The sequence below is a fragment of the Limulus polyphemus genome, unplaced genomic scaffold (assembly GCF_000517525.1).
Source record: "Limulus polyphemus unplaced genomic scaffold, Limulus_polyphemus-2.1.2 Scaffold66, whole genome shotgun sequence".
Taxonomy (NCBI): Eukaryota; Metazoa; Arthropoda; class Merostomata; order Xiphosura; family Limulidae; genus Limulus; species Limulus polyphemus.
The window spans coordinates 1289292-1303461 of NW_013665676.1; the positions used below are offsets into that span (position 1 = coordinate 1289292).

The 14170-nt window shown below is 29.8% G+C and overlaps 1 protein-coding gene across 1 annotated transcript in view; it reads left to right on the plus strand.

Annotated features, from left to right (window-relative positions):
* LOC106465255 (calmodulin) overlaps positions 1 to 12340 on the plus strand; it is a 17092-nt gene extending 4752 nt beyond the window's left edge. The window contains exons 2-5 of the mRNA XM_013925465.2: positions 1301 to 1331; positions 4539 to 4682; positions 7159 to 7401; positions 11384 to 12340. Of these exons, the coding sequence (XP_013780919.1) occupies positions 1301 to 1331; positions 4539 to 4682; positions 7159 to 7401; positions 11384 to 11412 (447 nt within the window). The 3' untranslated portion in view covers positions 11413 to 12340. The remainder of the gene's footprint in view (positions 1 to 1300; positions 1332 to 4538; positions 4683 to 7158; positions 7402 to 11383) is intronic.
* Positions 12341 to 14170: the final 1830 nt, after the last annotated feature.

The window sequence follows — 14170 nt, forward strand, 5'->3', positions numbered from 1 at the left end:
ATTATTTAATATTAATTTAGTATTAATATTTATAGTTTAGTTTGTAGTACGTACTCCGACGTCAACGTAACAACTAAATAATTATATATTATATATATATTATATATATATTTATTGGTCTGCTGGCACGGGATTCTACCACTAAAACATGTAGTATCATTGGATCAATGTGGCAAATTTACTTTTTTAGGTGTTAAACATTAATATCAAATGATTTTCTATGATTTTGAAACTGTTAATTCTTTTAACTCGCCTAGAATAAAATTTAATAAATTAACTCCATAGTAGAGAAGTATTTCTGCCTACAAACAAGCATAAAAAAAAAAATTGTGTGTATAGTTTATTCAGCTCCTAACAATTTTAACAATAAAATATGGAATAACTATAAAACTATTCTCTAATTAATCTGTGCTTCAACAAAAACCAATTCAACTTTTAAACTTGTTTTCAAATATTGAAATGCAAATAATTGTAGCAGTTTCTCTGCACTCTTTTCAACAATTTCTTTCTCCTAATGAGGAAACTGAAACTCATCAAATACACTAAACGAGAGTTGAAACACTGCGTGTTCAATCATTTGATTTATATCCTAGCCGGCATAACTTGAAACACAGTTAAATATTGGTAAACAAATTTCTTCATCAATTCATTTTTTCTAGTATGATAACATCATAATTATAAGTTTAAGAAATGTAAATTTGTAATACAGCAACACTTACTTAAATTTTACTTTATTAGGCAGTAGTGGTACTGCGTTTCAAGCTAATAAAATCTTTGGGCAGGATTACAAACTTCTTGGGTCCTGAATGCACACTAATTTAGATGAATCTTAATTATTTATAGAAAGTCATTTAATAGCTGTGGTTCCGAAGTTAATTTTTATTGAGTCAGTTTTAATTATGCTTTGAGAAGGTTAAGAGTAACAATTTCTAATAGGACACAAGTCTAAAGTAACTTACAGAAAAGTCTGAGTAATTCTTTGATTTCTAATATGAATTTGGTATTTGCAAGACATATTGCATGGGTATTATGAGTATCTATAGAATTACTATTATATAGTGTGGAAATTAATGAGTCTTCATATATTCTTAAAATTTTAAATATCAGTTCTGGTTTTTGTTCTTTCTATATATATTTTGTAAGTGTGATGGAAAGTTCATTTTGAGGTAATTTATTTTTTTGTTCCAACATTGATTGGACTTTGTTCTTTATGAAGGTTTATTATGAGAGAACTTTTCTATATTTTGTTCTTGCGTTGATCAGTGATTTTTAGGTAAGATAGATTTTTCTTTTTTTGCAGGCAGATCAATTGACTGAAGAACAAATTGCAGGTACGTGTAAGCTAATTAAAAATGTTTGCAAATTATATATGTACATACACTTGTACTATATATATATTTTAGAGGAAATATGAAAATTTATTCATAAGAGAGTATATTTTTTACAAGAATAGAGGAAGGGAAGAAGGATAATTTATTTAACAAAAGAAACAAACTATGAACACAAGGTTTACATCTTTCCTAGCTTATCAAAGCTGAACATTTTCTAATAATGAAACATTAGTATGTATTACGTTGAATAGGAACTATATTTACATACTATTAGTAAATTCTAGAAATAGAAATAAAATGTACCATATCTGTAAACTTTCTTAAAACCCTTACAAATGTTCAACAAATTAAACAAAATTGCATTAAAGTTGATTAGGTTTATATGTCGACAACTTATTTCAAGAAACAACTTTATTTTCCCTAGTATTAGAACACTTATTTAAAAAAAAATTCTAAGGTGGTAAAATTTTAAAGAATGTCTAGTGAACAGCCTAGTGTTTCCCAGTTTTTTGCAGAACTGTTTACCAAGGTCACCAGAGAAAGTAATGTTTGTATGTAGGAAATAAGGATGAATGTCTTTCATGTATTGTAATTGTTAATTATAAGCCTTCCAGTATTAATTGTAAACAAAATTCCTGTCATTGATTAGAGAAGGAAGAAAGAAAGAAAGGAGTCATTCCACCTACATGTTACAATACATGTCATTTGTCTAAGAGACAAAAGACATAAATGTAGAATATAATTTCTAGAACTTTGCTTTTATTTAACTGATAATGCAATCAATACAGTGTCATTGGCAGCCAGTGTTGGCACATATGTTTTGCATCTGAGCTGCACATATATACTAGTTCATGTATTTTTAGGATTTTCAACATTTAGCAATTAGGATTTTACAGGGTAGTGTGTAGAATACCCCAAGTATACAAACTGATATTGAAATTGTAACTTGCTTTAATACTTTCACAGACTATTTCTTAACTTTTGTAATTTTTATTATTGGCCTCACTGCAGTCAGAAGCAGTGCAATAATATTGTATTAATTTAATTCTTGTTACTCTGAATGTGTGACTGAAGGTTTACGAGTTAAAGGATTATGTATATTTGTGTGTATATCATTTTAGTTGTTTTAGATTTACTGGTCCAATGGGCAAAGTATTACAGTAAAACTTGTTGCCCCATCCAGTGTGGCTTTCACTGTTGTCCTCCCTTCTCCTTCAGGAGTCTTCTCATTTGGAGTGACTAGTTCATCTCCGTTTCAGTCTTCCTCAGTTTGTATTAGAGCGTCTGTGTCTCCTTAATTTCCTGCACAAGAGAGATTAACACTCATATGCAAGTTTAGGTACCCATCATGAGTGGAACATTGTGTGACTGTGCTTGGTGACAGCCAATCCTACAGATACTCTGGTTGAGCAGTCTTGCATTCTGCCCATGTATATGACACTTTAGCATCATGCAAAAGGTTCTTTTGCTCTCTTGAACAAAGATGCACATGATGGATGTAGTCTTACACCAATTGGATCCCATCTTTGTAATTTCTGTATCTGCACTGGCCCCTCCACTATCTTCAGTGTGGGATTTGATATATTTATCATAATTAAGAAAATTAAAGAAAGAAAGTCTTTGCTATGAGTGGTAACAAAAAAAAGCAAGTGCAAAAATGCTGTTACTCCCTAAGAATAAATGCATCTCAATTAAACAGTGCCAAGGAAATCATTGGCCTTTGTTCGAATGCTAATGTTCATGGGGATTGTTGTACACAGTGGACGTCTCACCATCTTGTGGGTGGTGGGTTACAGTATAATAATGATTACATCAAAGGCTGGCACAATACACCTTAATATGTGTTTGAGTGGGAGCTTCATTCAAAGCTTGAGGAATGCTTAAAAACCTTCACAGCAGTAGTGTGAGGTAATGGTTATTTGTGGTGCAGAGGTATCTGTTTAGAATACATTTTCAGTAAGGAAAATGTTGACTTAGGAAAGAAAGGATGACATAAAAGGCTAATCTGTCCTTTGATTTGTTACTTTTGCTGTAGTAGACAGGTTTTGCTGAATTTACAAATCGTGGGCACTTGTATAATTGGTCCACTGAATAATAACAGATAACTGTTTTGGTGTGTCAGATATTTTCCAAACCACTAAACAAAGTATTTTAGGTTATTCATCATGAGGAAAGGACTATATGTCAAAACCAAACAAAATAACTTTTCTCTGATATTGGTGAAAGAAATATTCTTGTAAAAATGGCATGGAAATTAAAAATGTGGTAGACTTTCAGTTTGAGGTAGGCCTACAAAATTTGTTCTTTTATACACTATATTTTTTTAAATTGGGATGTTGATTCTGTTTAATGATTTGACTTAAAAGATACATGGACTGGAAGAAAAAATTTGATATGGAATTCTGGTTTACTTTAAACAAACTGGTCTATTTCATCACTTCATTTAATTTGAAAAATCAGAATTTTCAATGCATCAATTTTGGAAGTTTCATTCAAAAACTTGGAAGTCTCAGAACAATACTGTATGCTAAATGTTGTAACTTTTCACATTGAAACACATTGCATATTCCAAACCTGTTCCTATGGATGGAACATTTATTTACTTTTTGACTTATCTGTGTATGTGTGAAATATTGCTCAAAACATATCTATATAGTATTATGAATGGTGCTGTTTATTTCCAAATATGTCAAGGAGTTAGAACAATAGGCAAATGAACATACAATGTCTCACTATACTGATGGTAGAGATGCATTAGCAAGGGTTGTGATTTACTCTGGCAATCATTACAGGTGAACTACAAGGATTCAAAAGTAAACTTATATTAAGCCAATATCAAAATTTTATTTAAACACTGACAAATCTTTTTAAGGTTGCAATAATAAAATATGGTTGGTCAGAAACTAAAATTGTTTTAGGCCTATGAGCATATGGATCAAAGCATGAATATTCTGGGGACTTTCACATATTCAGTGTTTGGTCTACAAAGGAAAATTTGTAGAATATAATATGCTGGGAAGTCCACTAATGGAAGCAGTGTAATTAATATCCATAAAAATGTTAATGTGACTTGTTAAATAATATGTTTAAGCCAAATTTTTAAGATATACTTTTAAAAAGTTTACTATACATGACGTGTGGTCAATACATTTTTAAAACCATTTGTATATGCCATTTTTATGTAGTAGCTTAATTTTCCTCCTATAGAATTCAAGGAAGCTTTTTCCTTGTTTGACAAAGATGGAGATGGAACAATAACAACTAAAGAGCTTGGAACTGTGATGAGGTCACTTGGCCAAAATCCTACTGAAGCAGAATTACAAGATATGATTAATGAGGTTGATGCAGATGGTGTGTATTTTCTTAGTGAATGGTGAAATAATGTTCTGCAGTAAAATAACTTCTGAATAGAAGTAAACCAAATGTTTGAATTGAAGTAACAGTTATAAAATGGGTAAATTCAACTGTAAGTTAGTCATTGTGGTTTTATTTGAATTATTAGATTGTAAGCTTGAACATATATACAGTTAACTCCAAGTATGGGCATGGCTCTTCTGCATGTCACAATGTTTTACAGCTTCATAGTTACTTTCAACATTTAAATATCTTTATTATTAACATATACCAATAGAATTAGAATCAGGAGGTAGTGTATAATTCAAATTCTTATATTATTTAAGTGTTAATTTCTAACTTCTAAAAAAAAAAAAGTTAAAAACTTACGATCTTCTCGGGGATATGCGAGTGTTCTCAGTTTTTACCTGTTAGTTTATATAACTTCAACAGTAAAACATGTACACTACATATGTTATGTACACATGATTTGTAAGTAATTCCAAGATATAGTGCACACTTTCAATGTCCTAACTTCTCAATTTAATGAAATATCAATAAATTTTCCCAACAGAAGCCTCATCTATCTTTCATTTTCAAGGCAATTTTCAAAATTGTAATCATAGTTAAAGTGCATGTTTATAACCAATAGAAAGTGCTTATTTTCAATTTCAAGCTTGTGATGATCCTTTCAGAATTGATAGCAACTGACTTTAATAAGAGTAGAGGTCTTGAATGTGTGATCTATTGCTAAACAAAATTAACACTCATAGCATTTAACAATGTTTTTTTTTACCTAGTTATATCTTAGTTAGACAATTAAATTATAGTTATTTTTTGGACATTTTATTTTAGTGAATTATGTATATGTTTTAAAATGAATATTTGAAAGGTGAATGGATTTTTTTTCATGAAAGATGTTAGAGAACATTTTAACAATGCTTTGCTCACTAAATGACAAGGTAGAACTTTACACATGCAACAGGTAGGTGTATGGAAATCTGTTAATGGCTTCTTACTGTGTTGTGGTGCTTTTTAGAGTTGAATAATTTGTACATCAAGGCAGGTAATAAAACTATAAAATTTAAACTAAAGTATATGTGAAAAAATAAACATTTGGTTTTGTGAATAACTTCAACCTAAGATATGGAAACAAATTGTTTTGAATGAAGAAGAATTAGTTATGTTAATTTTATTTCATAATTTTCAATATTTTATTTCTCTTACATTGATTCAGATAGTTAGTGTTAGGGTAGAGGAGAAGTTAAGAGATGAAATATATATTCTTATGTTGAAATCCTTTGATATTAATTTAGGAAGTTCTAGAGGTTAAGCAAATGAAATCTGGAAGCTGTATGCACACAGAGTCAAAACAACTCCAAAAAGTTTACAGGCAGATTTTTAGTAAAAAATACTTTATTAAATAATCTGATTTTTTTGTGTACAAACAGATTTATAATGTCTACTAAAAGAGTGCCATATGATGATGAGGAACCAACTTTTTAGAAGATAAAATGTTGGAGGTGGCTTGAATGTATAACGTTTTGACAAGGTTATGCCATCATTTATCATTACCCATTCAAGTTGTCTCCAAACATTTATAGTATGTATAGTTCCATGGTAAGGTGATAGTTACAGGTTGGAAAAAATGACCAAGTCTGTATGTAGAGGGTTAAAAGAATAAAAAATTGGCAATTTTGTAATGTATTTATTAATTTTTTTACTTATTATAATTTTGTGTAGACAAGAACTGATATATTTATTTACCAAATATCTGAGTTAAGTAGCAAGTCAGTTAAGATTTAACTTTTAATAATATTTACAGGATACTGATTTTATAAAAATATGTATGTATTGATATAATCTTTAGGAATGCAATATAAAACAAAAATATGTTTAACAATCTCTGAGTGTATTAACAGAGATATTTTGTTACAAACAAAATGCAAAAAGCTAAACAGACATCTATAGAATGGAAATAATTTGCACAAAAATATCCAGAGTATTTTGAAAGGGGAAAGAGATGAGGGCTTTTCAGAAGTTAGGATAGTCTTTCATTTTGTATACAAATTTATTATAGTTAACCATTATTACTGTTCAAAGGAAAAACACCTGTTGAGTTATTTAAACATCAGAAATCTGTTGAATAAAATAAAATTTGTGTGGATTTTATAGGTTATCGTAATAAAAATGTTTGTTTTGAAACACTAAATTTTCATTAAGTATACTTAGGGGTCTAAAATATGAAAGATTAATATCCTAGTTGTTATATTTTTGCACAGAAAGTAATTGTATTTTATTTTGCAAAACCTCTATTTCACACTCCTTTTAAGAGTGTGTGTGTGTGTGTGTATGTATGTGTGTATATATATATATATATATTAATTTGTAAGCAGTGTAATCTTCTGGTGATTCATTTAATTTTGGCATGTTGCTTTTCATTTCCTGTTGCATGTAAATAATTTTTTAAAAAACTTTTTTGTTTGTTGTTTAGGAAATGGTACTATTGATTTTCCTGAATTCCTCACAATGATGGCAAGGAAAATGAAGGATACAGATAGTGAAGAAGAAATCAGAGAGGCCTTTAGAGTATTTGACAAAGATGGTAATGGTTTTATTAGTGCTGCTGAACTTCGCCATGTTATGACAAACCTTGGTGAGAAATTAACAGATGAAGAAGTAGATGAAATGATCAGAGAAGCAGACATTGATGGAGATGGACAAGTAAATTATGAAGGTATGCATTTACTCATTAATTAGAATTCAGAAGTATTTTAAACAATTATAACAGTTAAAAAGTAAAATGGTATTTTTCAATAAAAAGTAATTAATAGAGAATTTCCTGAAAATATGTGCTTAGTTTATTTTCCATGGACAATAACAGTATATTTTTCAAATTTTATTTCTGAAATCAGAACCATAAACTAATTCTAAACCATTCATTTTCTATATGAGCAAACTTGGTATACTGCTAAAACTTTTCATGCCTGTTAACTCTGTAGGTTAGATATAGGTTTGACAGTTAATACACAAGGTAAGTGCAATGTCTTTTGACTTATTCATTGAAACCAAAGTTTGATTCTGCATTAGACAACTGTTTGGGTGTAAAAAGAATGCCAAAATTTTTTTAACTTCCTTTTTGATGTCATAAAATGGCTATAGAAACACCTCAATCACACTATCAAGGTGTTACAAAGATTGAGATGCAGCCAATCAAGCCAGTTAAAAACGTTCCAGATATCCCTGACCAAGTATTTTCATGGCCTTCCCTTTTTTGATTTAGTTCTTCACTTAATATACTTGCATTATATATTATGTCATTTACTAGTTAACTCATTCTGTACATTTTCATTATGGCATATTCAAAGCTAGTGGCAGGTAAAGTTTAGTACATTCTGTGCTTAGTGTCAATATTCTTTTAAATTAGTGTTAAAATAAATAATTTCATGTTAATAAAAATCGTAAACTTAGTTTGAATGGGTAATGACTTAAATATGTTCTATGTATGATGTTAAACTGCTTCCAACAGTAGGACAGTATGTTGTCTGGGTAACAGTAAGACAAGTACTCTATAGCTATTGTAGTCTCTGGATTACCCTAAAGCAAAGTGTAGCACCCATTAGCCTTCCTTACCAAGGTTACAGTTAAAGCCCTGTGGATTATCTCATCTGATGGATGCCTGGTGTAACTGGAACAATGATAGAGGAGACTTGCTCAAATTAGTTGAGTACTGTAACCTACTGCCATAGGTTGTCAAGCATAATTTATGGTCTTTCATGAATCAAGGAAAAAAAAAACACAAATGAATTAAGTAATTTCATTCAAATTAAGAGAGGCGTGAGGCAAGGCCGTGTTTTCATCTGTCTTGTTTAACTTGTATAATGAGAATTCTTAAGTAGATTGAAGATTTACCATTGGTAGACAGAATTTGAACAACTTGTGTTATGCTGATGACAGAGTTTTAATAGCTGATTCAGAAGAGAAGCTGCAAAAAATTTGATGAAGTTGTTAGTGAAAGGAGAAAAAGTGTTTAAGTATCAATTGTAGGAAAACAGAATGCATGATAATTACAAAGAAGATCATTTCTGTATGTAATGTCAAAGTAAGTAGAGAACAAGTCAATAAACTCAATTATCTGGGAAGCTGGATAATGTCAGATAGTAAATGTGATCATAAAATAAAACAAAGAATAGGGATGGCAATAAACACATTTCTGAAAATGAAAAATATACTGAGAAATAATAAAATTTCTATGGGAACAAAGTTAAGAGTTTTGAATTATTATGTTATACCAGTTCTCGCATATGCTTCAGAATGTTGGACAATAGTGTCAAGTATGGAAAAGAAAATTGAAGCAAGTGAATTGTGGTTCATAAGGTGCCTCTTGAAGGAATGTTGGAAAATTCACACCTCAATTGAAGGTATTTTGTCAAGGACAGGTTGCAGGAGGAAGCTGCTGACTAACATCAGAAAGAGATGGAGTTTCTCAGACACATTAGGAGGAAATAAATTGAAACTGGTCGTAACTGGAAAGAGAGACCATTGAAGACAGAAGTTGACTTGTGTTGAGAGTCTATCTAAATGGATGGCTGTATTGACATTGGAAATTTTTTGTGCCTTGAGGAATAGAGATCTGTGGGAAAACCATGGTCACCAAAGTCCTGTTTGGATATTGTACCAAGAGAGACAAAGAGAGAATGACTAAAATAAAATTGATAAAAATTACTATTCACCAACTTAATCTTTTTCACACCAAAACATTTGTTGTTTAAGTAATTGGTAATGTAAATGTCTTGACCACCAATGCTATGCTGTATCCCCACTGTTCTGATGAGCCCTGGTATTGGTGAAAGGGCTTCTTTGTCACTGGATTTAAAAAAAAGGTGAAGTGTGGTTGACACTTTACATATTTTTTTATTTCACTCGTATGTTCTTTGATTAGAAATTGTCTCATAACACTGTTTTTTCACACCTTGCTTGACATAGTTGAAAATCTTAAACCGTGATTGAACTGTGTTATAATACCATTCCTGGAGTAAAGATTAACATCAGATGCTGTTTTGTAGAAAATTGACTATAGAAATATTAAAAATAATACAGGGTCTTTCATATTTTGCAAAGTCATAACTTATTTCATATAAGTACTGAAAAACAAAAAAACCTACATGCATGATAGAGTGATAATTGTTTAAGATTTCAATATAATAATTGTATCGGATAAATTAGTACTTAATGATTCATATACTTAAATATCTCAGTTTTATCCATGTGCTATACTATGCAAGTATTGTCTAAGCCATGTTTAAGTGTTTGCTTTGAAAAAACAAATCTTGTTAGAAATGAGTAAGATTACACCTTGTTCTAATATCACTTGATTGAAAAATAGTTTGTGATTTGGCAAATTTAGGCAAGGAAAATCTTAATTAATTTTTTTCCACTTAAAAATGACAGTATAAACAGTCCCCCACTTATCACTCAGCAGTTACTATACCATGTACAGACTGAAGCTGTCAACGCAGACTACTGAAAGAGAAGGTTGTTTGTTTATAGTAGAAATCTAAATATTTATATGTGAAACACCCATTAATTATTTCTTTTAAACTGAAAATGTTTATTCAGTTCTTGTATGTTTATTTGTATAGTGGGAACATAAGTTAGAACTATGAGAACAGAGTAAGTAATAGACACAAAGAACTAACTTATTTTTGAGCCTAATATTAGTAATAACTTGGACAACTGTCTTTTGTCAAGACTCTACAGTAAAGAAATGGAATTGTAATGCATACGTCAAATGTATGCTCTGATGCACCATATTTTTTTACAACACGTGTTTTAAGTACTATTTTTGTTTATCCATATCAAATTTATTATGTTTGGATATGAGGAAAGCTGTTGAACTTATACAAGAGTATAAGTGTAAACAATATTTTACTATTCATCACATCACTTAAAAATACAAATTTTTTCTGTGAACCATTTTATCTGAGAAACCAAGCATTCCAAGGTATCTTTTGTTCTAATCTTTGAACATTGTATCCAGGCAAGTTTTTCTATTGAAGTTTTATTAATATCCATTCAATGGTTCTTAACTTTTTTTTTGCTTAGAAAACATTACATTAGTTGGAGTAATTCTTAATTGTCAGTGATAACCAGTGCAAATTGGATATTAAAACCCCAAAAATTTTGGCTTATGTAGGTACAATTCAGTATAATGTGCATTGGTCCAAGTTGTTTAAATACTGAATGCTGATGGTTGTAAAGCCATAAAGAGTTATCAAATATTGAATTTTTGATGCATTATTTATAGTGTTAACTAGCAAATCATTACTCAAGTTCTCTTTTAAACTGTTAGCTAGTAGTAGTTAGGACTTGTAAGATCCTATCTTTTGTCATGTTAAAGGAAAAAAAAAAAAGTTTAAACGCACACTGTAATGCAGATATGAAGCAAGAATATATGATTACTTATGTCAGTAGGAAGCTAATGAAAAACATTTTGGATGATTTTTAATGAAGTGTTTAACCATGATTAAAAGCTTGAACAAAAGCTGGGAACAGACACCAGTATAACTTTTTAAAAAAGCACTGTTTTATTCCTAACAAAGAAGAAAACAAGTTGGTAAAGGCTATTTTTTCTTTTATTTATAATGATAAAAAAGAATATAAAAATATTTAAGTGCACTTTGTGTGTGAATGCTTAATTTGTCTACTTTTTTTTCCAGAATTTGTCACCATGATGACATCAAAATGAAAATAAAAAAAGCCTCCTGTGAACCTTGTAATTAAAATGTTGAAAATATTTCTACTGGTGTTCTGCTTTTCATTTTAATAATTCGTGTTAAGGTAGATTTAATACCCGTTTGGTCTTGGTGTTTTTCTTGTAAAAAATTTTGTACCATATTCCACAAGCAAAACTTTTAGATCATCTTAATCCAAGCTTTTTGTACAAATTTGGTTTGTCACAAAAAATTTTAAACTTACTGTTTTTTTTGTGTTTTTTTTTTGGGGAAGGGGGTAATTTTGAACAAAAGAGCCTACATTCCACATCTTTGCAGGTTGTTTACCAGCATAAGTTTCGATGTAGGGCTGAAGTTCTTTCACCCTAGTCACTAGACCACTTGGAAACACTTACTTGCTCATTTGTGTATTAGCTATTTGGAAGTTCAGCAGATGTACATTTTCACCTCTAAAAATTTAATGTTAAGAAGTATCCATACCAATCATCTATTGTTGTATCAACATAGTTTACAATAGAATATACAATTTATTACTTGTATGATTCCATAAGTTGTTTGTGTAGTAAACACTGGTTTTGAAATATTTTTGAACTATTTGCTCTTAATTCCTATTATGATGAAAATTATATGAATACAGTGTATTCATATGTCATATTTCATAATTAGATTTAGTAAAATTAGTTAATGATCATAGTTTATGCAAAATTTTGCATTTTCTTTTATTAGTGTGTTGGGAGGGTATCTACAAATTTAAATTTTCTTAAGTTTTATTGTATTGAAAAGAAATGTTAGAAAAAAAAATATATATATATATATATTTGAAAATTACATTATGTTGCACTATCTCATAAGAAGCACTTTGTATGAGAAATTTTAACCTTTTCTTTTTATTGCTCTGAACAGTGGTAATCCAAGACTAACAATAAAGAATTGTTACCAAAATTGTTGTAAATGTTTGGTTATTTGGTGTTTGCCCGAACTTTGGTTGAGTCTAGTTATTTACACAATTAATACTCTAAAAAAAAATCTATTCTTTTTTTTTCATTATTAGTGTTAACATAAATGCTTGCTGTATAAACTTTTAGTTTTGCTTTTGTAACAACTAAAAGTATTATGAATATGAAGTTTTCACAATTTTATAAAATATATTTGAATAGCATATTTTGACATATCTACAGACCTTTGAATAGAATATACTAGTAGAAATACCGCCATAGGGCAGCTGTTTGTGCTAGTAATTAGTAATCTAGTATTCATGCCTCACTGTAAAAAAAGTGAAGATTTTCTATTAAGTTTTTTTTTGTCTGGGAAATTGCATGGGAAATGATTCGATGTGGAGCTCAAAATTTTCATAACTTTTACCGATATGAATTGTAATTAAATTATATATTAAAAGTGCTGCCTTTTATTGAACAAATAGTTTTTAAGAACTCCAGATTTTTAGTACTACATTTAAAAATTACATCAATAATGATATAATGAAACCTTAAGTACAGTCCTAGTGAAAGTCGTGTTCAGTTCTTGCTGTGAAGAGAGTGCTTGTATGTGAAGTTGTATTCCGTTTAAAAAAAAAAATAGTTGTTGTACCTTCCAGTTATTTTTCTAACTGTCTGAATCTTGAATATCCAAAATGTGGAATTATTTTATGGATTTTTGTTTGTGTTGTCATTTAATAGATGGCGCCACATTTGATAAGCTTCAATCACCACTTCTGGCATTAAGATGTATTTCAGCAAAATTGTATTTATTATTTCGTTCTTATATCCATAGACAGCCACGCCATTGCTCCATTATACTAAGATGACCATTATCTTGAGTCAATAGATATGAGCAAAAACGGAATAAAAAGTTTGAATTTAAAAACGTTTTCTGAGTATACCGCTGTTAATTAAAAGTTCCCTGGAATTAGTCATTCACTATTTGATCAACTTCTATATTACATTTCAAAAGACATGAAATTTTGCTAAGAAGCCATAAACATGCTCTTACCATAAAAACCAATTAAGAAGATCTGTTTACAACGACTTTTGTAGCCCAACAACAACAAAAATTAACAAGTCAAACTGTAACGGCTAAAAAAGATACACAAATCAGTGAATAAGCTCTCAGGTAAGTACAAGTCATTTTAGCATCTAACAGAAATGTGCGTGTGTCCAAGAAGATACCTGGCAATGTTCTGTAATTTTCCAATTATAGTTAGGTTATTCAACAACATACAAAAACTTTGAAATTTCATGTTTACGTGTTTGAATATTTGTTTGTCTTGAAAAAATAAAATTGGGTAACTATTATATGTGAAAGCTACAACAAAGTTTGTATGATTAATTTATTTCGTTATAATTGTCAGATTGCCAACTAAGAAAAGCGGAAACATGCAAACAAAATTCTTTTGCTAAAATGTCTCCATTTGCTGATCAAGTTTCTGATGGGTAACCAGTTGGCATGGTTAACTTCTTTTTTATGTATGTTCTAAAAGTTTGTGTTAAATTTGGTCGTATATAGATGTGTAATTATCTTTGGAGTAATGTAGGTAGGGGAGTGATAAACTGGATAAATTTTGAGAAGACTGCCAAAATTATGCAAACCTTGTTGAAGATTTGGGTTTCTGTCGAGATTCATTTCAAAGGGGTGGAACCACCAGTGGATTACATTCAATGTTTAATTTCTGTCAGATTTTTCAAGATCCGGAATATCTTTTAGATTTTATCATCATTTTTAAATCTAACAATGAGAACGTTACAATTTTAGAAAGACCTAGATGTATAGCAAATT